The sequence below is a fragment of the Sylvia atricapilla genome, chromosome 6, assembly GCF_009819655.1.
Source record: "Sylvia atricapilla isolate bSylAtr1 chromosome 6, bSylAtr1.pri, whole genome shotgun sequence".
Lineage (NCBI taxonomy): Eukaryota > Metazoa > Chordata > Aves > Passeriformes > Sylviidae > Sylvia > Sylvia atricapilla.
Window position 1 is genome coordinate 46,044,766 of NC_089145.1, and position 26,306 is coordinate 46,071,071.

A 26,306-nucleotide genomic window follows, 5' to 3' on the forward strand; every position below is an offset into this window, starting at 1 on the left:
AGCAGAGCACAGATCTGGGACAAGAACTAACTGCAGGGTTAGGTGAGACAGAACAAGGACCTGTCCAGACACATGCACAAGCCACGAGCTTCTCCAAAAGCACAACAGAAAGTGTTCAAGCAAGTCTGGTAAATTTGGGTAATAGGAGAAGTGCCTGAAGAAGCACTGCAGCCATTCCCCCATTCAATCCTCTCAGCTACATAAGCAACAGGACACAGCGAAGTTTTTACAAGTACATTTTTATTTAAAATAAAAATTAATTATGGTGCCTTTTTAAAATAGGGTACTGCACAATCTGTATATGCAACACAGTTTTTGGTACAGAACATACTTATTGAGCAATATCCTTAAATACTAAATATACATTAATGGCTTGTTTGAGAAACATGACAACATTAACTCTGATAGTTTTTTCTCTTTAGTCATTTAACCACTGATACAGATTTCCTATAAACAATATTCGTTTTCATCTGTACATGTGGTACACAGTCAAGAAGGCAGATCTTAGAATATTTACATTCATGCATTGATTTAAACACACTATTTTGCAGTTTAAAATAATATTTTTTTGTTTGTACAGGTGCAGGGAGTATTGTAAATAGATATCTACCATAGGCCTGATTCTCCACTGCTTGGCAGCATCTATGGTCACGACCTGGAGCAGGGTGCCCACACTTTCTCCGTGTGCTGTGACCACACAGCATGCAAGACTGGAAAATTAGGTCTCTGTATAGATACATATCAATATATTTATATTTTATACTTTGTAGAACTTTCCCCTTTCTTTCCATGTCTGTTTTTGCAGCATCTGTCCAAGGCAGAAATGCTTCCCTGGGCACATCACTGTGTCAGGTGCAGGATGGGAAGGGCAGCAGGGCTGGGGCTTCAGCTCCACTTTCCTGTCTTGTGAGGAATGAGGAAACTCAACATTTTGCAGCTCAGGCCCTTAAGGTGCATCCCCTGCTAGTGGTGATTCCTAAGAAGAGATTTGGAGCTGCTGCTCTCCCTCAGACTGAGGGCAGCAGTTTGCTGACTTTGTCTGGTGGTGGTCAGAGCACAGCAAGTACCTTCTGTGTAGAAACTGGCCACCTTCACATCTGCTGGGGATCTGACTGTTTTCCGAATGGAGCTAGGCAGGTCCTTTCTACCCCTGATATTTTAGTGGCTAAAAAGGAACTCAAAATGCTTGTAAAGCTGCATTTTGGGTTGCCAGTTCCCCAGATCCAGGATCACTGCTTAGTGAAGCGCTTATGTATCTGGCCTATTCCTTTCCCTTTGTATTTAATTACAGTACAATAAGGAAGCACAGAAGCCTCTCTTATATAAGCTCTGTAAGTAGTCTGTAAAGCATTAAACATAACCTTAAACCCCATCAGCAAGCCTCAGAAATCACTCCTCAGTGACGTCCTCTGTCTAGCCTCCCTTTTCTAAAGGTTACATCTGATTACAGTATACTTTTCCATGCGCCTTTCTCAAGATCACTTTGGTGCAATTTAGTCGACTGTACTAGGGCAGGAATCTAAAGGCAAAACTACCTCATGCAAGATTTCCCACCTCTCCCTGCCATGCTGTGATGTGAGGGCTGAGAGCAAAGGGTCTGGGCAAGCAGAAGAGCAGCTCTCAGCCTGTCTGCTGCTGCTGTTTTTCTGCGGCCAATGCATTATAAAAGCACATGAGGAAGGTTTGCTCAAGAACTGTTATGGCAATTATGTGCCCGATATATTTATCAGCATGTTGCATACAACGATAGTGTGTATCTGCCTAGCAAATAAACTACATGGATTTCTCTCAAAATACTGCCACAGAGCTGGTACCTACTTTTATCTTGATTATACAGATGGGTAAACTGAGGCACAGAGAGGCAAAGTTACTTGCTAGTAAACAGCAGATCAGTGGCAGAGTTGGAAATAGATCCTAGGCGGCATGTGCTGTGTCCTGCAATGCCCTCCCTCTCCACTTTCCACAAAGTTCTTAAAGTTTATGTTCTCCTGAAGAGTCTTCATGGGGCCTGGGCAGGGTTTGCCTGTGGGCTGTGTCATGCACCAGCATCTTCTCTAGTGAGGACATTTTACCACTGATATCACTGAAAATCAGACAGTGTTTTGTGACACGTTTTGCAAAAACAGACATATTTTGATGGACATAATGACCTACAAATCCCTTTTGCGATTTTGGCCTTACAGAACGTGCCTTTAAAGCTGTATTAGGAAACAAAAAATATCAACAACTTTTAGGAAAAAGTGCTAATCCTGAGCCTGTATTATGCTAAACTTATCTGCAGTCATACTTTATACTCTCAGATAAACATGCAGCCAGTCTCAAACTATGCCACGTCTCCACATTTAGGCTGAAACAACTGGAGTGAAAAAAGAAAGGCAAGCATAGGTAACTACACCAAAATAAATGTTGTAGCTTAAAAATATTCTAGAAATATACTTGTAATACTTTTATTATAGTATTTAGGGGCTAAGTGCTTTCAGCAATCAGCATTTGAGATACTAGACTCAAATTGTAAATTCTGTCATTTTAATCCCACTTTGGACCTAAGAATAAATCATTGTGTTTTGCACAAGCACTCAACATTAATGTGGCTTTGAATGATCATACCTGTGGGCAAAGGGTTACTTCCCTCCTTTCACTTTTGCAATTGCATTCACTTCCCAAGAAAGTCTAGCTTTAAAAAAAAAAAGAATTATGCAGTTAAACTTTTACATATTGATGACAGACTAAAAAGCTAAATGAATAACTACATACATTTCTCAAGAGCAATATATAGCAGCATTTTATTTTGTAATTGAAAAGGTACTTATATTTACATACACCCTATTGTTCATAGATAATAGGAAACTGTAGATGGGCCTGAGCTGAGACTGCTGATTTGAACATTTGAACAGAGCTTTTTTTTGGGAAGATCTGCAGAACACTGTCTTCCTCTACCATCACACCAAACTCTGCATCCCAGGAACAGATTACCCACAGGCTGGAATGTGCTCAAAATCAAGGTCTGATTTCTGCAGTTCAGGCACATCCTTATACAAAACTGAAAGTACTGGTGTGCTGCAGTACTGAGGGACAGCACAGCTGGGGGGCAGCCAGTTACCCACAGACATGGAGACAGAGTGGTACCAAAGTTTTATGTCCAGACAAGAAGCCAGGGTGTAAATTTGTCTTTGACTGCATCACTACCTTCAGCACAGAGGTAAATGGAGACGTACAGCTGGAGATGTGACACTAAGGAAAGTTTTCAGGAGGTAGGGAAAGACCAGCATCTCAACTAGTCTCATCACCTTTATCCTAAGGGCTACTTACTGAGTCCATCCTGAGATCCTACATGAAATGGATTTGGGTAGATTCAACTTTGCTTTAAATAGCCTGCATGTTTCCATGTGATAGAAAGTATACTGACCTGCATGCTGAACTTGGCACCACAGTCAGTCTCGGCTCAGGAGAGGCAGAGACCAAGGTAACATGGCACAAACAGACCCCCAAAAGTGGTTCTACAAGCCAGACCTGCAATGTTCTCAGTGTGTCACTTCAGGAGACTCAACACTTTCAGGGAAACGCACTAACCAGTGAATGAAGATAATTTCAAAGGGCTGCTAGTCCTTTTGACACAATCCTGCCCAAACACTCACACCAAGATGTAAACAGTATCTTTCCTGTAGGAGTTTCCCTGGGGAATCAGTGTGGTGCAAAAACAGAGAACCATGGAATTTCACAAAGGAACATTTTTTAAGATAAAATAAAAGTGTGGTGAAAAAAAGGAGTCTGATTATGAAGTAATAATGTTTAAAGCACATCTTAATAACATCTCTTTCAATAGAAATGCTAATTGCTAAAATCTTACATTTCAATTTCTTCTGCCTGAAAAGCTTTCAGCCATGAAAACTGCATAGTCACCAGACCACAGATAAATTTCCTGGGATGAGTCACAAGTTCAGAGCAATTTTGCTTGATTGCTTAACAGAAACCTTTATTCCCTTTTTAATAACAAAATAGTAAGAAAGAAAAGAATGAGGCATCAGCATATGAAACCACACAGGCTGGAGAAGCACATAGGTGACACCTCACATCATTTAGAGGGAAGTGTCCTCCCATTTAGAGGGAGACACCTCCCTGTGACCCACCTGCCATAAACTACTGCCACTCTGGCAGATCACCCTCTCCTCAAAAGATCCTACTTCAGGAGCTTTTTGTGGACACCCAATTCAAACATAAAAGTAGGGGAAGAGAGGAAGAAGAAGAAGCGGGAGGCATCGCAACATCGCTTTCATGGGATGCAGCATGCAATGCTTATGCCTCTGCGAGGCCTTTTCTCTGGGCAGCCCAGGTGGGTGAGTTTATCCTCCCTTGGAGCAGCAGCAAGCCTGGAGAGCAGCCTATTTTTCTCTTCTGGATCACCGATGCGTGCGCTGTTTCTGAAATGAAGTCCTTGGCCACACAGCTCCCTTCGCTGCCTCATTTCACCCACCTTGCGTACTCCGTGTGTGTGCTTTGAAAGTTTGCCACCTCCTGCGCCTTGGCGGGGCTCCGGGGATTATACGACCGCATTGTTATCAACTGTTTTGTTGTTTTGGGAGGAGGTCATTGCATATTCGGACCGACTGGTTCCGTTCTCTTCTTTTCTCATTGGTTTCCTTGGGTGATCCCAGGTTCAGCGATGTACAGGCAGGGGAGGGAGAGAAGAAAGAACAGAGATCAACATCTTCTTTGTCAATACAGATCGAAAGCGAGGACATGTAAGGTACATAATAGTACTGAACTTCTGTCTATTTCTCCCTTTCTGAACACAGGCCAAAGCAGCAGCTGATTTTGTCAAGTGCCATAGTCCACCTGGAAGGTGACAGGTCTGATCCTAAGGTGTCATGATGTGCTATTGGTGTTCCTATGCTAGTCTGGTAATGGATACAGGTGTCCCTGTTGCATGGGATGAAGGTTGCTGGCAGCAATGTCCTCCACCACCACCTTCATCTCTGGAACACGGGCTGGGATGCTGGGCTGGGTGCTGGGTTGGGCCCTGCCTTGGGGCAGTCGTGACCTTTCTCCTCAAAGCGCTGTATCATTCAAACTGGGATGATGACCAGTCATGTCCACCAAGGACCCAACTCCCTCACCAGTCACCAGGACATCACTGTGTTTTGTCACTAGGGGTGGACTCATCTGACCAGTGCAGCTATCCAGACAATCTCCACAGCCAGTGGAGAAAAATAGGTACTTATAAAATATAGTTCAGAACAGCTTAAAGTGGATACCCAAAACATGCCAGATGCTTTGTGCCCAAGGCAGTTGTGTTTTCCTGCACTGTCTGCAAAGGCAGGCTAATCTGCTAGCCCAGGTACAGGTGTCTTTGTTCTATGTATCTGAGTTAGTGACTGAAACATGGTGCCTGCTGTAACCTACCAGACTTCCAGCACCATTGCCTTGTTCTGTTTAGTGGCCACTCATAATATTTGGTAACACAGTCCAGGATCACATGTTAATTGTGAAACAATTCAGGAAATTCTCAACAGGTGCAGAAAACTATCAAGCATCTGTACAGCACAGAGCAAAATCATTTATTTAGGATTTTATAGTTAATCTGAAAAGGGAGACCTGAGCTTGTCCTGTAACAGACCATGCTCCATCTTGTAACTTCCCCCCACAACTTCCCTTCTCAAAAATGGCTTAACTTGAAGCTTTAAATGTAGTAGGAGGAAGAAAGCTTTGTGTTTTCCACACAGATATTTCAGACATGAGTGTCTTGAGTTTGAGGTGTTGCTGAGGACAAAAAGAGGACCAGATACATGTATTGCAACATTCAGCCTCTGCTATTTTCTTGTCAATGTTTAACAAAACAAACATCAATTAATAATAAATGGTTAATGATATTTAATTTCAGCTAAGTATTAATGAAAGATTTATGGGGAGTGATTACAGGTAGGTAAATTTGTTTGCTTGCAATCTCAAAGAAAACACTTCTGATTGTGATATTTTGTGCCTCTCTACCTGGTAAGAGTTAAAGCTTGTTAATATTAGTCATGATTCCAGCTGTTAGAGAATGGAAATGGAAGGGAAGGAGAGACTAAGAGTTAGGGCGACTAAGGGCTTTGATGAACTGTTTTTCAGTGCTCAACATGCAGTGCCTGTCTGCATCTGACATGAGGTCGTGTGGGTCTTCTGTGACACTGAAAGCACACATCCACCATGCCACATCTTTGACAGGAAGGATAGAAAATCTGATGGCACTGATTTTTTTTTTTTTTTCAGGAAAAATGATTATTTTTTTTTCAGGAAAAATGGTGTGGCTGTCTAAACATCTCTGCTGCTTTCAAAAATTCTTTTGTTTTTCTTTCCTCCCAGTTCCAAACCTATCAATAGTTAAAAAATGAAAACATTTTGGCCATTTTTACTTGCTGTTTTTCTCCTATTTACCCCTTTTTTCTTTGGTCTCTTAAGTTTCTGTAGAACCTCTCTAGTTCCATTTTTTTTCCTGTCTAGACTTCCTCTTCTTTCTTTATGTTAAAAAATGTCTTCTTCTCATTTTTGTCTACATTATTACGTTTTCTAGTAGTTACTTTAAGATGCACTTCTTCAGTTGTCCTGAAATCTGCACTTTCCTCTCCCCAGGCTGGTGTCCCACCCAGACCTGGATGGACCAGAGGCTGTCCTCTGAGGGTGAGATCTCTCTGCAGACCCTGCTAGACAGGTTGTCAGGGATATCACACCACTGGCATTTGCATGCAACAAAAGACTATTTTTTCAGAGCCTCCAAATAAGCGAATGGAGATTTTATCAAGGTCCTGCTTCTGCCTTATCAATTGTTCAGGGTTAGTGCTAGCAGAACACAGCAGTTATTTTCTTGAGACTCAGTGAAAAGACTTTCATCAAACGCAAAAGTTCAGGCTTGGAGACTGCTCTGTTTAACTCCTCTCAGTTTGTTTTCAAATGCACAACAGGCAGGGATTGGGGTCAGACTTGCCCCAGTTACACCACTTAAATCACTGGATTGGCACAGTGGTGTGCACTTGTCACTGTGATTAAACTGGCCCATGTATTTAGATGTACAAGGTCATTTTGGCTTGTGATTTTTCAAGTCCCCTCTTGAACTAGGGCATTGGCTCTCTGTATGCCACTAACTCTGTGCCACTAAACCTTTTTACTTCAATTTTTGTTGACTGTTGAGATCCAAGCATGCAAATTTTCTTCTTGCACGTCAAGGGGAACCCTTTTATCCTATTTTCTGCCTAATAAGTCAAATTGTGCATGATTTTCCAAAGTGTAATACTCCAAGCCCCCTTTCAGATGATAAAGCCATGGACAGGCATTCATGTATTTCCATTCCAGAGTTGCTCCTCATTGGTTAAAGGGAAGTTTCAAATTAGTGAGGAAATGAGTGGGGAACTATTAATATCTTTGACATACTCACTTGGTGGCAGGCGAAAACAGGCTTTTCACTAATAAGTGGTTTGCATTGTTTTACAGTATAATTTGCTATACATTGTTTAGCAAACAAACTGGGTCTTCATGCCAAACATCTGTGAAACTCTGGCCATGCAACTCTGTACAGCTTAACACATGCCTGAAGTGATGCCTCAGAGTCCACAATGACCTCTCCACCATGCATGCATTACCTTGCACGAGTCCTAAAATCAAGAAAGCATCAAACAGCCGTTTAATAGTGTATTTCACAGGTCAAGCTAAAATTTCAGATGAGGTTCTGATCACACTGTATATCTTATTTATCAAAGAATTTCATACTGGCTAGTCATATTGGCTTGTTCCAATCCTCTGCAGAGTCCTGGGTACAGGTCAGTGTACTGATACACATTCAAACAGAATTTTTATGTTCTACATTTAGAAAACTTTTTGAGGAAACAGTTTTTGGCCCTTTATCATGTCTAGTCACAAAACTTAGTTGGTGAATTTGACAAAACTCTCCTTGCTAGCTTTGGCTATTGTGTAAATTTGGCATAGACCTACTGTTTGTAAGGTAATTATGTGACAGAGTACTAGGAGAGGGCTTCACCTCATGTCCCATTCATACACACTCAAGAAAATTTCTGTCTCTGACTACTCAGACAAAATCAAGTAAAACCAGAGCAGACTATTCATTTAATCATGACTTTATCATGCCTCATTATAGGCTTAATAAAGCTCTAAGAAGAGTAAGATCACTTCAACATGGGAACAGAAGTTTTGTCCAGAACAGTAAGCTGCAAGAGAGTTTAACACTCCCAGTGCAATCCACATCAGACACTTCCAGGTGTTTCATGCTTGAAAGGGATGAGAGTTTAGAATAAAATCTTATTTTGTAAGACAACCTGAGTGTTGCAAACCTGTTTCTACTGACCACCTCCATAGCAATGTCTCTGTAGAATGCCAGTACATCAAGTCCAGCATCTGGGGAGGCTGGCTTCCAAGGAAATCTAATCAAGGTAGGAAGGGGTGACCTTGGGCTGGCAGCAGAGACATGACAAGATCTCAAATTCACCTCCTTCTGGGGTTCCCATACCCAACTCAGCACTGCCAGGAGACACCTGTCTCCACTTGGGGATTAGTTGCCCTGGATTATTCTCTGGGGAAACAAATATCCTATTTCTTCCCAAACGGGAATAGAGGGTCATGCTTCTTTTCAGATACAGTTAGAGGAGGAAAGACTGCTTTTTGGTAAGCATTGTTGGAGGGGATGACCAGTACTCAGAAGTTCGAAGTGAAACTTCCCTCATTGCTGAAGAGTGGAACAAAATTGTAAATGCCAACTGCAAAAAAATCTCTCTCTATGTACATGTACTGTATGGGTATCAGTATGAACTGACAGAGATTTTACTAAAGGTGAAAGCTATGAGGCATTTCCTACTGTCTTTGCACAATTACATCTCTACCAATGCACAGGCTGCCCATGCCAAAAATCCCTTTGTGTTTTCAGTTCCTCTCAGGAAGGTGCTTTTAGCAGCATGTAAAGAGCTTGTCTCACCCCTGAACAAAGTTCTCTGGGCAGCTCCATTTGGCAGCCCCATTTCTGATGCTGGGTTGAGTGCGTGCCTGCTGGTCTCTGGGGCAAAGTGGCTGAAGGGAGAAGGCAAATCAGAGAGCTGTTTCACTTTTATGTGCAGTGACCTCTTCTCCATAATGATATTTTATTAGCTATCAACACACAAAAGTTAACAATTTTCAATAATATTTGGTCTCATACAAAACACCCATTTGCTTCATAGGATTGGTGTATCCTCAGGGGATACATAAATAGAAATTCCCAGAAATATACACAGAAATATCCAAGTTACCTATATACCAGTAGAGATCAAGCTGCAGTGGCATCTTTCTGGAGAACAAAAAGTTGTCCAAGAATCAGAGTAGATATCTGTATAGTTTATTTTTACTCAGCTTCATGTCCAGGGCTAAGATGCTAGCAATACCTGTAGCAGCTCTGCTGAGAGCTCCAGCTAGACTTCACTGCTGGATGCCCAGACAGGATGATGTGTGGGCTACATTCACACTTCAAATACATCCTTATTTAGCAGACAGGAATGGAAGAATAAATTTTGTCATGTTATTCAATTACTAGACCATCACTCTGCATGTTTATAATTGGAATGTTTACAAGAACATAAAGAACATGAATGGAGGCTGTTTACATCTCAGTACTGGGGGCGTTCATCAAACAACTCTTTGATTCATGCTGGCCATCAGTCATCAGAGGTGAATCGCTTTCCATGAGGACAAGTGGTGGGACAAGAGAAGTTGCTTTCTAAGACTGGTTTGTGAGCAGGACTCCTGCTAGAGGAACTCAGTGCATTGACAACAGTTGCTTTCAGGGACGCAGCCATTAAATTTGTGTGCAGCCACACACAAGCAGCCTTGCTGGCCAGCCTGGTGCTGTGGCTCAGACATATGGGGCTCATGTTGGAGGAGTACACTTCTCTGGTGAAAATCTTCAGAATCATGGAAGGAGTCACATTCTGACTTCTACCATTCACTGTCTCAGAGAGACAAGAAAAAAAAATCAGTCTGGATATATTTTACTTGTGAATGTAATGACAGAAGTCAAAGAAGAAACCCTAACGATGAAAATTCTCTGGAACCTTAGTTTTCTCTATTAAATTAGCTAATGGCCATATGTGGACCATCTATCTGTCCAGAAAACAGGCAGTACACTATTCATTACTCGTAGGAAGAGGTTACTGGCTCTGCTACCTCCCACGTACAAAACAAATGTTTTACAGTTATAATAAAAAGCAGCTCCATCTGGACAACTTTTAGCAACACACTCACTACTGCTCAGTGTTTGTCTCCCAAGGCTTTTACCTATATCCCCCAAATTTCCATCTCCACTCAGATAAGTTAGATAGGCTAGCATCTAAAAGATGAACAAACTATCTTGCCCCAGTGTTTATTACTTTTTATCATAGTGTAGGATTTTTAAAATTACTCTTCCAAGCTAGAAAGTGTTATAGGTATCTTGGATGATACTACCTGCAGTATTTGAAAGGACTATGTATATTGGATTACTTTCAGTTTTAGACATTTGATGGAGTTCTCCTTCCTTAAGCTGCATTGCTCCTTTGCTCCTTATGAAAACAAATAAATCTTTTGTTGATCATAAAAGGCCATTCTTTCCCTAGAGACCTTTGAGTACTTCAGTCTTAGCCAAACTGAACCAGTGGTCACATGATAAATCACATTTACAAGAGCAAGTAATCATACAATTTTTAACATCTTCAGACCCTCTTCTGTCTGTCTTGTGTGGAGAGGGAGAGAAGATCTGTGCAACTGCTCTGCATAGTGCCAGGAAGATTATGCAAAAGGAGAAAGTCACTTTCACAGCTCTGGAAATCATGTTGCAGGATAGCTTGACATAACTTCAAGATGCCATCTCCCAAGGAGAGCTTCTTCTTTTCTGACTGTTCACGTGAGCATTTTGAAGCCTGTGCTTTACAGCTAACTTGGCTCTGCCTCACAGCCAATTTTAGCTGACCAGTTTCTGGAGTATATTTAAGCAAGCCCTGCTGGCATGTGGGCGATTTCTGTTTTGGGATGGTTCACACTCAAATTCCCCTCTCTGTGCATGGATTGAGCCTTTGCTGAGTGTTTCTCTCATGGAAAAAAAAAATCCAAACTGCTCGGCAGCCATCCACCAGCACTTAAGAGGTTCCCTGAGCTGGCACACTCAGGCTGCAAAGTGAGGGGGGCAGATCTCTCTGCAGAAGTGCACCTCTCTCAGCCTGCTGAAGTCACTCTGGGGATAGCTAAAGGGAGGATTTGGACTGTTCAGATTGCAAGTAATTACAGTAGACTGCTGAGCCACATGTGAAATTTAAGAAGTGGAATTTAGTCTCCATTTATTTTCAGCAGTGCAAAGTCAGAGTAATTCCCCAGACTTTGTTGGACTTGAGGAGGATGTGTTCTGATGTTACACAGGAAGAAGATCTGTCCCTGGGAGACAAAGGTGATGGATGCAATCCCATTTCCTACTAAGTCTTCAATTAAGCTAACTTCAGAATTATGCTCCTACACAAAACCAATCTTAAGGAAGAGAAGCAGCTTTATTATTAGACTACTGGACAATTAACTGACATAATTGATAAAAGTACTTTCAGTGACCCCTCACATAATAACCCATTCTTTGCATTCCCTCTAATGATCTTTAAAAGGTTTTATTGACTGGAAGGATATTACAGCTGACATTATCTGTTGGGTGTTTTCAGTGTCAATATATTTTGATTACAAAAGGAGAAAAATGAATGAGACTAATGTAAAAAAATGAACTCATAATGCCAGCTTTTCAGACTGGCAAAAACCTACTAAACAAGAAAAAAAATTAAAAATAAAGTTTAAAAAAGACATTAAATGCATGAAATGAAGGCACTTAGAACAAAGCCAACACATGCCTGGAGGATGGTCATGGCCATGACCATGCCTGGCAGTGGACTGTGCCTGGCAGTGGCCTTTGGGGATGAGCTGGCCACACTTCTGCTCCTCAAAGGCCTGTTCTGTTGCAGAGCAGTGCAAACAGCTAAGGCACAGTGGTGGAGCTCAGTTCGTGGTGCACCACGCTCTGCTAAGCATCACAGAAGCAGCCTGGGATTGGAAATATGTATGTGTCACCCAGAAAAATGGGATTATTTGTAACTCTACTGCATTAGGCATGATCTGCCCCCACAAAACTGAGACATGCATGTTCTCACAGGTACTAGCATGAGGGCAATAAACTTATCTGCCACTCTGTTCATACAAAAACACCAGTGGAAGCCCAAACCTAGATCTCTCTCTTAGTTCTTTAAAATTCTCTAGACTTTCTGGAACGAATTGAACTATTCAATGCTTTCTATCTTCAAAATGCTTAACACACATTAACTAGGAAAACTGAAGAAATATTAGAAGGTGTCCTTACAGAAAGATATCCATATTGGAGGGAAAAGTGGAGGAGGAAGAAGGAACAGGAATTCCCCACCATGTTTGCAAACTGAATGGCTGTTGCTGCCTGTGCTCTGGGGCAAAGTGGGCATCAGTACTAGAAAAATGTGGGGTTGAAATAATAAGGGACAGAGAAAGGAGATGAACAAGGGCTGCTCTTCCCTGCTCTCCTGCTCTCTCTCAAGGACAGTGTGCTCCTCATCAGTCAAGTGACTGTAGATCCTGGCATTTTAGGCAATGGACTTTTCCATCTCCCAAATTATGGTACTTTGTGTCCAGATATTTTGTGGAATGCAGATAACTACCTTGCCATTTAATCACTGTCAAACATAGGCAACAACTTGAATGATGGACTTGGTCCTTACAGCAGAACAAAGCTACTGCTATTTCACAGAACCATTTAAATATAATTTCACAACATTATTTAAATAGTATGAATAATTTCTGTGCAAATGAACAAAAAATTCTCTGCAGATTTTGTGTTACAGAAATATCTTTGAAAGAAGAGTGTCTGCAACACAAATAAACGCAAAGAGCTGAGAAGAAAATTAAAACTTGTGAAATTAACTGACCTTTGCAGCTATCTAGCTCACTTTGCATTAGAGGCAATCTGTCTCTGCCTTCAACCAGACAGACCACTGATTTTCATGCAGCTGCTTCTGGCTTTCTCCACTCACAATCAAGAGTCTGCACAGCCAGACCCTGCTCTTTGCAGGATAAATGCAAACACAATGTCCATGGACTGTACAGGACAGTCCCAGCCTTCCCATGCTCCAGGTGTGCAATGGGGCAAGTCCATGAAGAGGCAGAGAAACCAGCAAGTCCTGCTCACTTTGATGTCTATGCAAAGATTTGGTTTTGTGCAGCTTTAGGCAATTGTAGCTGGGGACAATTTCTGAGGAAGAATTTGAGTTTAGCCAGTCTCCACACTGGCTTCTCAGGGCTCAGAGCCAGTGAAGGAAAGAAACTACAGTTCCAGCTGCTTGGGTGAATTAACATTTTTCATAAGGTTTCAGCCACTGCCTCAAAAAGCAGACATGAAAGGCAGCAAAATTTCTCCATGTGGATCCTCTTCCCATGGCCTCTTTCAAAGGCTGATATGAGGAACGACCCTATTTCCTCCTTCTACCTCACACACAGCTGGGATCAGACTCTTTATGTACACCTGTCACACACATCATAACCCTCTGTAAGTGCTTCACTCCATCTCCTGGCATTATCTTGGGCAGTAGATGTTGTGACATCCCCATGAACACTCTGACACAAGTTATTAGCCAACAGCTCTCCAAGATGGACAAACCAGTAGCATCCTTCTCCAGCCCACCACATCAGGTGCCCATGTGCCTGCTGATGGGGGGCACTCTGGAGTGAGAGGGAGGCAAGGGTGTTGTGGAGAGGGACCACCCCAGCAGACACCATCTTCCCCCATGCCCAGCTCTGCCCACCCTGACCTCCTGTGTGTCTCTCCTTCTCGGCAGGGCTCCCGGAGCAGGGAGCTGTGTGCTGCTTAGCAACCCTGCAGCATGACAAATACTGAGCAGTAAGTACAGGAGCTGCAGGCTAGGAAGGACAGAGGTAGAAGAAATCAGACTGTGCAGCCCCTCAGGCAGTTGCAGCACAGGCCCAAGGGGCTCAGGTATGGCTGTGATTGATGTGCATCCCATGAGTGTCACAGACATGCAGAGGGGGACCCTGTCTGTGCCTTTTCCCTCTGGAGAATGCAGCTGTAGGCAACGAACAGCAGAACAAGGTGAGGGGGTGTGACATGTAATCTCCCTTCAGCTGGGACCCTCAAAACCAGCTCAAGTCGCCAGGAGCTGCAGTTGTTCAGCCAGTGGAGAAATCAGGCTTTACTGCTTTTACTTAAAATGCACTGCAAATCCTTTGTGGAAAGCAAAGGGGGGCAATAAGGCCACCAAGGAGGTTTCCACGGGATTCTTTTTGTGCAGAGGGAATTTCTGGGTGATAAGGAGCTGGAATATGGCTCTACAACCCCACCCTACTACCATGGATACAATTTTCTCTAAGTCACAAAAATATTGACCCAGGGACTGCAGGCTGCTGCTGCTGCTGGGTTCTTGCAGGTCCTAAGCTCAGTCCTAAGCTCAGATGCTCCAGATAATCAAGACAGAAAGTTTTTTCAAATGTCTCTGCACACTGCACTGGGTATGCTTCAGCCACAGCTGTGGCTTTTCACCCACAGGGTCAGCCACAAGTGCCCTCACATCGCCTTGCAAAAAGTATGGCTGGCTAAAAAATCAAATGAATGCCTAAGAAAATTTTATTTCTTTGTGTTTAGGAAAAAAATGTAATAAAAACCTCATGGTGGACCTGGCACCTCTCCTATATGTTTCAAAGTTCTAGTATTAACTTGTGTCTTCTATTTGTGTTGGAGTACATTAGGAATGCTGCAACCAATATGATTAGACCAGCATGAGCATTATATCCTGTCACAAGTGTGTGAAATCCACCCATGGCTATCAGAGTTGCACTGAGGCAGTAACTCTCAGCAATACTTGGCTGTATGGTAGACTTCTGCTCATTCACTGTGGCACCCTCATCTGCAGTAGAAAACAGAAAAAATGGCAATTTGTTTCTGGTCACACTGAAAAATTAATTTGTCACAGGACAGAGCATAATTCTCTACAGATTTCTGTTGACACCTTTGTCAATATATCACAAATTAGGAGTGAACAAGTGCAAAATGATCCATAAGAGAGTATTCTGTGAAACAACTGAACCACTTGTTTTACGCTAAAGACTAAAGCCTCTTGGAGGCTTTCAGTGCTCCTGGCTATGAGAAACAGTGGGGCATTTTATCCATTTATCACCACAAACTTTCTCCCTAGCAGAAATTTTGAATTTGCATAACTCAGAAGAGACAGAGAAATCCTGCCCTACAATAGTTACAAAAACATGTAGTATTTATAAAATCCTAGACCGACAGCGCTGGAGACAAACAGACCCTTCTGCTTTTCTGACCAACACATTCTGCACAGACAACAGCAAAACAAATTATTCTGCACAGCAGTGCCCATGAGGCTTGGCTGAACCATCTCTCCAAGTAAAAGGCTATTTTGTCCTCTTCACTCATCAGCCCTTGAACTGTCAAAAGAGGCTAACTACTTAGTTGCAATACATTTGCTATTCTACTTAAAAAACGACACCAACTCTTCTTCATCTTGATGCACCCAACAAACATCAGGCAGCACACACTACTAGTCCCCTGTCCAAAATCCCCACTGATGACACTGAATCAGCAAAATAAATACAGCAGAGCTCTGGCATCTCCACTGGGCTTGGGTCAAGCTGTAAAATTCTTCAAGAGGTTGTCCCATAAACACTAATCTTGAAATTGTTGCACAATCAACATCCAGACTTCAATACCGTTTGGTAGAACAACTGATTTTCCTTGTATTAGCACTCAGTTTTCCTCAGGCAGGGCTACATTTAGATTAGTAAATTAGTTTGAAAGAACGCAAGAAAATCAACAAAAACTCTCCATCCCTGGAGATACTCAAAACCCAGCAGGACACAGACACAAGCAAGCTGCTCTAGCTCACTCTGTTAGGGCAGAAGTTTGGATTAGATGTTTTCAAGCTGTCCCTGCCAACCTCAATCATCCTGTGATTCTACAAACTCATTCCTTGATGATTAAAAAATGGGATCTCCTGCAGAAAGATTGATTGCTCAGGGCATTTAAATTGTCTTTAGCAGATCATCTGCAGCCTCATTCCAAGGATGGGAATTCATTCACTACTGGGAGATGATTAAGCATAGAGGATAAGCAACACATGGGGAAATTGGGCTTTGGTTAGAGGTGACAGAAGACCTGGACAGTGGTGTTCAGTGGTAGATACTAATCCTGTTGCTGATAACAACATTCAGACAGTGAAATCAGGCTTAATACAAAGATCTTTTTCTTACTTTCCCAAAATTTTAAAGTCTGCCTTTTTCTCAGCTGCTCTCAGTAACAGTCCCAGGGTCTTTCTATGAAGACTATTCCCTTTTGAGTGGCACTTCTTAGGGACTGATCCCTTTTGCAGAGCTGTACTGGTCTCACATCAATGAATTGCATCAAGGGCACAGATATCTGCCCCCACAGACCTTCTTCCCTTTGGGTGTCTCCCACTCAAACAATACTTCTAAACTTATCTTTTCCACCAGCTATCTCACTCTATCTTGTGAGCAATTACTGTCTTTCCCTTCACCTGCTAGGAATAAAGGCACCATTCTAGTAAAAACTCCTCTAATGTGTCAGGGAGAACAGGAGAGATTAACAATTTCAATTCACCTTGACCAGCCTGCCATCAGTCATGCTGTGAATTGCTCTTCAAAGCAATTAAGTACATTTAGGATTCTGTCTTCTCTGCTCAGGCTAAACAGCACAGTTTTGTTGCAATTAATACTGATTTCAGATTGGATCATGCTTAGCCTCAGTAGCTCACAGGAGATGACCCTGTGGTCACACAGTTCTTGCTCTTTGGGGGAGTGAGTGGTACAAAACTGGCTGGGGAAAAGTGCAGGGCTATGGCCTTTTCAGTAGTACATAAATCCCTGCACCATGGGACACCTTCACCACAGCCCCCACTGCCAGTTCTTGGTCTCCTTAAGAAAGTCTCAGTGTCTTCCCCTTGCAAGTATCTTGTTAAACAAAGCTGAATTTCAGAATCTTGCTTCCACTTCTGAAACTAGACTTTGCAGTATACAGGGGCCATAAATCATACACGAGTACTAAGCACCCTAAAAATACCTGAGCAATGAATTATAAGACAGTTTAAATATGACCTGTCATTTTATTTCAGTACAATATTTTTTCCATTTAATTATTATTTGAAGGTGAACTCAGCACCTATTTAAGCAAGTGCCTATGTAGGCATTTGTGTTACCTTTCTCTCAGGCTATGAAATGCATATAAGAGAGTGGCTTCACAAAGTTAGAACAGTGAATAAAAGGTGTATCATGTAAAACTTGGCTATCATCAGCCCACTTTCCCTGCTGATTTAGCAGGAGTACCCTTTGGCAGCAAACCCTGCGGTACATCTGAGAACAGATGGATCCATCCTACCTGAAATCCAGCAGAACCAAGGAGCCACATCACTAGGCACAGTGACTTGCTCAGGGGTCATCTCAGATTGGAGGGATGCTCCAGAGATACCGAGTATATATTTTTCACATGTTTGAAAGCCATCTGAAACACTCCCTGCCAGGTTGAATAGCTGGCGCATCACTTGCCATTGAAGACCAGGATGCTCAGCTTTGCTTTCGCCTTCGAGGTTTGACAGATGGCTCTGCTATCTTAATTTTATACAGGGAGCCAGGGATTTATTTTTCCCTTTTATGTAAATATCTTACTCCCCTCACTGACACACCAGTGAGATGCAGAAATAGGATTACATTGCCTGTCCTGTTCTCCCCCATCTCAGTTGCTTATTTACCAAACAATTCTCATTAATCCTCTTTACTGTGTTTACTTCCCACTTCCCTCTAGTCTTAGTGTCTTACTATTATTCAGGTACTTGGAGATGTTAAAAAAAGCTTAAGAGACAGTCACCTCCAGGACTGATTAAAAGTAATTGAATTCCACTGACTGTTTTTGAATCTGCATGGATTTACACTAGATGAAGGTTTGTTAGAGCTGCTGGCATTCATAGTGCACTTGCCCAAAAATCACATAATACTGACATGATCCAGTCTTCTCCACCTGTGTTAGTTTAAGAATTGTCTTTATACCTCCTGCTTTTACTTCTTGATTACAGTCTTTTGGAGAAAGGGTGAAAATGTCAGGTTTTTACAGACAAAGACATAGCAGAGAATTACTTGGAAGTATTCTAGGTTTTGAAGCAGTTATTCATCTGCTCTTTCTATGTGTTACAGAAATCATTGGTTATGAGATCACTTTTTTTATCCATGAAATGTATGGAAAAGTCCCACTGCTTACACTGAAGCTGAGCCCCAGCCAGTGATTAAGCCTGTTCTAGCAATCTACAAATGTCACAGAGGGTACTTACTGACTATCGCTAATTTTCTTCTGATATGCTATGGAAAAGATTCTTAAAAGAAAATCTACATTTTTTAAAAAAAAAGGTGGAAATACCCCTCTAACACCTAGACCATAGAAAGTAGCTATTTCTCCACTGCCAAACTGAGGGTGGTTTCATCAAGTAGCCATGCTGCAGCACAACATAATACCTCATGTGGTCTCCTGTGGTGCTTGATCTATGCAGCAGGTACACATCTGTACCTGCTATGCCAATCATGTAGTGTCTAATTCTGCAGTCACCAGCAACACACAGAGGAAATGTAGAAGTTGCTTGAAGCACGTCTGAAGTATCACTCCACGTGTATCTTCCCAAAAGTTCAACCCATCTGGGTGTTAAAGCTGATGGATGCAACTTGATGAAAGTTCCCTCATGGACCAGAGAGGTCAAATTCATTCACTGGAATGGATTTCAGCATTTCTTATGACCATTTCATATTGGAAGAACCTGGGTATTTCCAGGGCAGGTGCAGGGATGGAGGAAGAAGTGTACTTGCTTGGTTCTAGCCCTTACTACATACAAATAAACACCAATCCACCAGGTTATATTTCATTACAAATCGCCTTCGCCTTAGTACCTAAAATTGGTGATACATTGAAGCTTTTTAGCTTTTACGAGGAAAAACAAACTACCCTAGAAGATACAGTTTATATATAGATTGAATAAAAACACAGTTGAGTCATGAACCTTGAGGTCACTACTCTTCCTGCTACAGAAAAGCAGATGTAAGAGAGTTTGACTGTATCTGACCCTTTGAAACCAGTAAATGAGATTTCAACTTCAGGACAATAGGATTTTTCTTTTTCTTTTTCCTCCAAATTTGATTCTTATGAAAGTGAGGGGTTAATACAACAGATCCAGACTCAATGCAAATAAATCCCTGCTTGCATTTTCCTACTAAATCATTTAACTCTTGTTACATCCTACAACCATCTGACTGCTATTACTTCACTCCTTAGCACCTCTTCAGTGGAGGTAGGAGACAGATTTGTCAGAGGTGGTGCAGTGAGAGATGTCCCAGTTCCAGGAGATGTGCAGGAAAGAGGGGCCAGGAGGAGGAGTGCAGAGCAAAGCTGGTGGGATGAGGGTATGAGAAAGGACAGGCCAGATCGTGGTTATGGAGCCTAAAGCTGGGAACACACTGGAGAAAATCTTGGTTTCATCACCCAGATTAATCTCCTTACTCTTTCTCTAGTCACTTCTACCTTCCAGCAAAAAACAGAGTGAAGGATTTCTCACAGTAGCTAAAACCAATTCAGCTCAACAATATGTGATAAAACTGTGTTGAAGCCAGAGATGCTTTTCTTGTGAAGTGTCTGATCTTATTTCCCAGCATTTATTGATAGATATCTTTTACCGTGGATCAAGAAACCTGAACTACTGGGGAATGCTGCCAGGCCCTTCAGGGCATGCTTTTAGCAGAACTGTTTTAGGAAGGACTCATTGATGAAAAGAAATGCTCTAGTTACCCTGTAAAATTATAATTAAGACGATTTTCTTTCATAGCTGTCCATTCCACATCTGAGCAGTTTTCAGCTTAGCATTTGTCAGCAGTGTGAATGTCAAAAATAAGAAGATCTAAGAGGAATTTTCACTCTTCTCTGAGCCTAATGCCTGTTCAAGCAGCTGACTTGTAGGTTGATATTCATGCTGTTGACAAATAATGGGTGTCTTCAGCAAGTATTGGTATTATTTTGCATTGAAACAAAGCATGAGACTGTATGTGAATTCCCCAAACCTTTACAAGGCAGCTCTAAATTTGTTTCTTTAAATTTAATTTCTGTTCCTCCCACCTATTGCTCCCATCTAACAACATCACAGCAGATTGGAAAAGCAATTCCTTGTGAGGCACAAATTGCCCTGGGGAGTTACTGCTCTCATACAAATATTTTGCAGCCTTGACACAAATAATTCACAATTTGGCAGTGGGCAGACAAACACAAATGAGCAGCAATGGTAGACCAGCAACCACAAGTGTGAGACTTTGCACTGTGCTACCAATTCAACTGGATTCCAATCTCAGTCCTCCAAAGATAATTTTTCAAAGTGTAGTTGCTAGAGTGAAAGCTTTCCAGCTCCTCCAAAATAATAAACATTTTTTTTAGATAAACTAGAATAGCAAAAATACTTATGTAAATTTAATAAGAACTAAAATAGAGACTTTCTCTTATTGCTGGAATTCTCCCTTTTTGGTGCTCTTTCAAATCCTGCACAAATTTTTCCACAACCACAAGACATGTCCCAATGCTCCACCATTGTGATTTTCCACTGAGACTTATCAAAAATCTTGCAATCATGTTGCATGCACATAACAATTTTCACGAAGAGTATTTTCATTTATTTTTCTTTTTCCCTCACTCCAAAATACTATCACTCAGAAGCTGAAAGTTCTACTATCACTATCATGAAGTTGAAAAAAACTGTCGTTTAATCCAAGCTGAGATTCAGATGTCACTGCAGTGTCTCATGAGAGCTGTGGATGGGAATCCTGCACTCTATACTGCAGGCTGGGTCACCTGGATACTAACAGCTCCCAGCCAAGACCCTCACAGTATAAAACAGTGACACCACAAACACTCAGCTGTGGGGTGTTTTCAGAGGCACACTAAAAACAAGAGAGGAGAAATTAACCTTCATCCATCTGGCATATAATTCCTACAAATTACTTTCCCTTCTAAATCAACCCTTTGGACTTGTATTTGGAACCTTAAAATGGAAATGTTAAAGTTTTGACCTTTTTCACCAGAATGATGAAATTTTATTTAAGTGAAGAAATTATTTTCGCTCCTATTTTTCTGTGTAACTGAAGTCAATACTTCCTAACTACTCAAGGCCTAGGCAAGTGCAGTTATTGCAAAGACAGTGAGCTGAAATAGCTACTACACACTGATGTACATAGGCTTCACAGAGGCTTTTACATTAAAAGAGAAAGGTTTTGAATTTCATCTGTAGGTTGTAATTTTGAAGTAAGAATAAATTAGGAGGTATGGTCTTCAAATGAATAGCTACACATATTACACCAAGTAGACTTTGAGTTACAAGAGTTTGCATTAATTGGAAAGACTAAAATTAGTAATGGACTGGGCCAAGAATCTCACATCCCACATGTAAGTTTTGAACATTACCAGAAGTAATGTTCAAATACAAGTAGTACAGTGTTTTCTACTTCTGTACTTGGCCAAGCCAAAGCTCTCCACATTCACCAGCAACCTGCAGCAATTTGACTTTGGGTAAATTCTTATTAATCTGAACAATGTAGCTCTATACTGTTTCTAGTTTTCCTCTTCCTTATGCCCATGACTGCATTGACCTACACATGCAGGATACAGTACACAAAGTGACTTGCCAATGAAAATATACATTTGCTACAGGATGCATTTTGCCTTTTGGAGGCCTTTAAAATAAACAAGATGTCACGAGACAAATCTTGGGTCAGTATCTGTGGGGCTGCATTGCCCCAAGCACAGTAGAAGCATCTGGAGTCTCTTACCTTTTTATGGCTTTGTAGCAAATGATGACAACTACAAAGAGGAACACTAGTGTGGCGCAGCATACTGCAATGATAATAACCAGGCCTGGCCACCAGGTCTCTTCAGTGGGACAAAAGGTAGACTTGGGAGCTGTAAAAAGAGAGTGGAAAAACACATTAATTCTCCCAAATCAACAGGGTATTATCAGATATGCTTTAGTCACTCTTGCAGCAGCACTACACCAGGATCACAGATACGTGCAAAGATGTTATTTCACACTTAGGACCCATTTCTTTCTTTTCCCCAAGCAATCAATTTCTGTTATTGGTACTGAGTATTTCTTGTCATAGCTCCCAGATGACCAAGTTCTCTGTGTCAGTGTTATCTACAACCTGGTACTCAGCATGAAGGGGAAAGGCTCAGCTCTGCTACCCGTGGGAAACATCTTCTTCCTCTGCATTCGCCATCTCCAGCTCCCTCAGATTTAATTTCAGAGAGGGATATTATCCTGATAAGAGCACATTTTCAAACCCCACTAAGAGGTTTGGTGGGAGCTGAAGCAGTGCCTACCAATCTGTATTGTAGCTAATATTACTGTAACCTTGGAGTGAGGAAGGAGGATTTGTTTTAAAAGAATATCAGTTCTATTACATATACTAATTGCTTTCAGAGTATTACAGTTGACAAGCTTATTTTCCATTACACTACCTTTGAATTCTAAGCCAAGGTATGTTAATATTAAGAAAAGTTAACTTGTGGAAATATAAGCTATTATTATTACATTTTTCTTATTGCATTTAAAGATAGAATTGTCTATTTAAGTACCACTCAAAACAAGAAATATTTTGTATCTGGTGACATTTAGTTAAAATATTTTCCTTCAGGGCTATGATCCTTTTCCCATGCTTTGAGGCGACACGTTTCCTGAAGGATGGTGAGTAACAGGCAATGCCATGGGCAGTGCCAGTGTATTGCAGAGAGAAGAGAGAGCTTTAACACAGCCTGTGCAACCACATAAATTCCATGAGAATTTTAGTCACTTTAAGTGACATTTAATAGTGAATCAGTTGATGGAACTGCCTATATCTACGTTCTCAGCTAAGTAGGTGAGAGCATGAAATACAGCAAAAGGCTCTTTTATGAGTCTCATTGTTTAATCTGATATTCTGAATATCCAGTTATGCACATCACAAAGAGCTGCACAAGTTATGTCAACAGTCCAGTATCATTTACTGTGATCTGACATCTCCTCTGTCTCCTGTGTTTGATTAGGAAAAGGCATACACATACCCTTAGATTAACACTCAGTAGATTAAATAATGAATTACACAATTACTGAGAAAATTTCTTTTTTCCATTTGCAACATGTACAGTGGAGTTGGCAACATTCACCACAAGGAACCTGCAGCAGCACCTTAGGAAAAGATTAGGTAAAGAACTATAGGAAGCAATTAGAATAATAAACCCAACAGCTTGACAACTAGTGGTTCCCAGCTTCTTTTTTGACTATATTCACTCCTAGACTTCCTCAGCAAGTGAATTTCTACTTTATTACTATGTCAGTTGCAGAAGTCTGTTTTCAGTGGGTGATGGAACTATACTGCGTTTTGATAAAGCTAATGATTTTAATATTCTCTGAAAGTTTTCAGTGTTGTTAGATTCCAGAACAGAATGCATTTCAGAGATGTCAAAATGTTTGCATGAAGGAGTAGGCAGTGCCAAGGTCAACCCTACCCTCCTGTTTTTTGTGTCCTGAAAAATACAAAAGGGAGCAGTGAAATAAAAGGAAAAACATCGATCAGCAGGTGCCATGTAAAATTTGATGAGATCACAGAAGATGGGAGAAGTGGGGCTATCCTTCTCTAGCCCTTGTTCTTCAAAGGCACGATCAACCAAATTAGCCATAAAGCAAAAGAGAGGTGAGACTGGGCTGCTCCTCAGCACAATAAATGGGACTGACAAATGGCAGAGACAGAGTATAAAGACAGACTTGTCACATGTCTGCACACCATGCACTCCTTGATGGTTTGTCACAGGAATTTTACATGGAGAATAAACAGATATATGTGAGATTGGATAGTAAACATTACTCCTAGATGTAGTTGTTAATGACAGGAAAATGAGAATTGCTAATGTGGAAGTGACTCCTAATCCACCTGGCTCAGTTCCTTTCCCCACTGGTCCAGACTGGGCACTCAAAAAGAAGCGCAAGAAATCATGCTGGAAGCTACCAAAGCCTGTTTCTAAGTGGCCCATGGTTTTATACAGATTTAAAAAATATTTTCTATTTCTACTTCTCACTAATGCAGTGCTAATCTTGTTTTCCTTTGAAATGTCCACTCCTTTTTCAATAAGATCCTAGTTACATGGGCTTTTCCGCCTTTCTCAGTATGTGTTCACATAGCTTCATACCCTGGCATTTCTATGCCCTTAATGCATTTCTCCTCACAGTTATCCTCTGAGGAAGAGGAGAACTGCATTTAATCCCCTTATGATGATGGGAAGGCTGAGACTGGCCGGCATGGATACTCCTCTGTGTGCTGCTAAAAATATCAGCTGAGAGGGCAGAACCCTCTCAGAGCCAGCAAGAGCCCAGGAGGAACCAAATCTAAAGAGGGGAGGCTCCTGATGAGTCCCACCCTGAGCTGCTGATGCTGGGGAGGTGTTGATGTCCCAGTTCCCTTGGGCTGGGGCTCACAGCTTTCCCTGGGGCACCCTGGGGCTGGGCAGGCTCTCCATTCCAGGTTGGACTCCAAGATCCCAGCTTGTCCATCACACCTGGGGCTGCACCTGGGAAGGGCTGAGCCCACGGGTGTCAATGAGCTCTCAGTGATCAGAAATTACCCTGTGTGAGGGCACCTGCAGCACCCTCTGGCAGCCGTGCCCCTTTGCACAGACCAGCAGTGCATTTCACAGGCACAGCCTGAAAGAGCAAAGACATGAGTCCCAAATGCTCCTCTAAGGAGATCCTGAAATCAGGACACTGAGCAAAACACGTTCCACACTACCTATAACAATGTCAGTGTCCAGGTGTTTCATCGTCTTCACCTTTGCTGAAGTGCAGAAAAGCAATTCTCCTGGTTGCCTCGTTTGTACCTCCTCTTTCAAACACATTATAAAACCCCAAAGCTGTATATTTCAGAACCAAATTTTGCCCTTTCCTTTGAGTAAAGAAACAACAAGCAACGTTCTGCTGTTGCTCAAAAAGGTGCATGTGGGGAGTGGAGGACACCCCTGGGTGCCTGAAGTCCCTTTGTCACCCCCACTGGGCCATGAGAGCTGAGGGCTGGCCAGCCTGGCCGCAGAGGGTGCTCCCTCAGCACCCATCACTGTCTCATGTGAGCAGCTTCAGCTGCTCAGAGCGTGATTGCTTCTTGGTTTGACTCATTCCTGGCTGTTCTTCACTGCTCTCAAAATCAGCTGAATGGAGAAAATTATTTTCACAGTACAAAACAACTCAAGGAAAATTTGCTTTTTCGGCTAAACCTTGAAGTGTCATTATGCACATTGAACACACCGCTGAGTGGAAAGTAGTAGGAAAGTGATGACATTTTAAAGAAGATAAGCAGGTTGATCTAAGTAATCACAGCCTGACATCCTGACAGGAATTCTGCAAAAATAGTGAAGATCTCATTCAATTAATAAAATATTAAAATAAATAATTGATGCTAAACAGCATAGATTTAGGAAGACATCTTGTCAAACTAGATATTTTCTGAGGAGATTGCTAGTTGATATATAGCTGTACTAGTGCTAGTGTGATAACTTTATGCAGTGATATGACATCCAACTTAATTCCACGTGATGTTGAGGTTATGAAACTATAAAGCTACACACAGAGTAAGTGTGGCACACATAAGTTAAGTTAAAAGCCAGAGAACCAATATATCTCAAAATCTAACTATAGACAGAAAGTCACTGCTAGAAGAATGTAGTTTTTACGAGTGACCTTTCTCTTCCCCCCCAAAATACAGCGATGAATACTGATACAGTTTGCAAATAACTCGGGAACGTACTCAACTACAAATGGAAACAAACATATTTAGATTAGAAATAGGGTAATTATAATCATTAAGGATAATTAGTCATTACCATAGTCTATAATTTCTGGTTAAGTATTTAAATGAAAAACTTCGTTTAAGGTAGACTTTTTATTTTTGCTTTAAGAGGTCTAAATTCAGCTAAGGAGATTGGACTCAGAATAAGAATTGGATAAGTAAAGAAAACACTCTGGCTCTGGAAAGTCCACATGAGTACAATGCCTTTTATCTCTCGGCCTTAAAATTTATGAAGTACAAATGTTGGTTAGGTTTACTTTTAAAGGGCCATCACTTTCTCCTATTCCCAAGGGCACCGGGCCTAAATAAATACAATGAGCAAATAAACCCATTTCAGGTCTGCA

General features: G+C 41.6%; 1 protein-coding gene across 3 annotated transcripts in view; it reads right to left on the reverse strand.

The window, feature by feature from the left end:
* Positions 1–223: 223 nt before the first annotated feature.
* PRIMA1 (proline rich membrane anchor 1) overlaps positions 224–26,306 on the reverse strand; it is a 50,359-nt gene continuing 24,276 nt past the window's right edge. Inside the window, exons 3-4 of one of the 3 annotated variants that reach the window (XM_066321799.1) lie at positions 21,925–22,054; positions 224–4,637 (exon numbers count right to left, since the gene is read on the reverse strand). In XM_066321799.1, the coding sequence (XP_066177896.1) occupies positions 4,538–4,637; positions 21,925–22,054 (230 nt within the window). In that variant the 3' untranslated portion in view covers positions 224–4,537. Of the gene's footprint in view, positions 4,638–7,530; positions 7,623–9,427; positions 9,956–21,924; positions 22,055–26,306 lie in introns of those variants that run through there. The other 2 variants (XM_066321800.1, XM_066321801.1) reach the window with 2 other exon arrangements.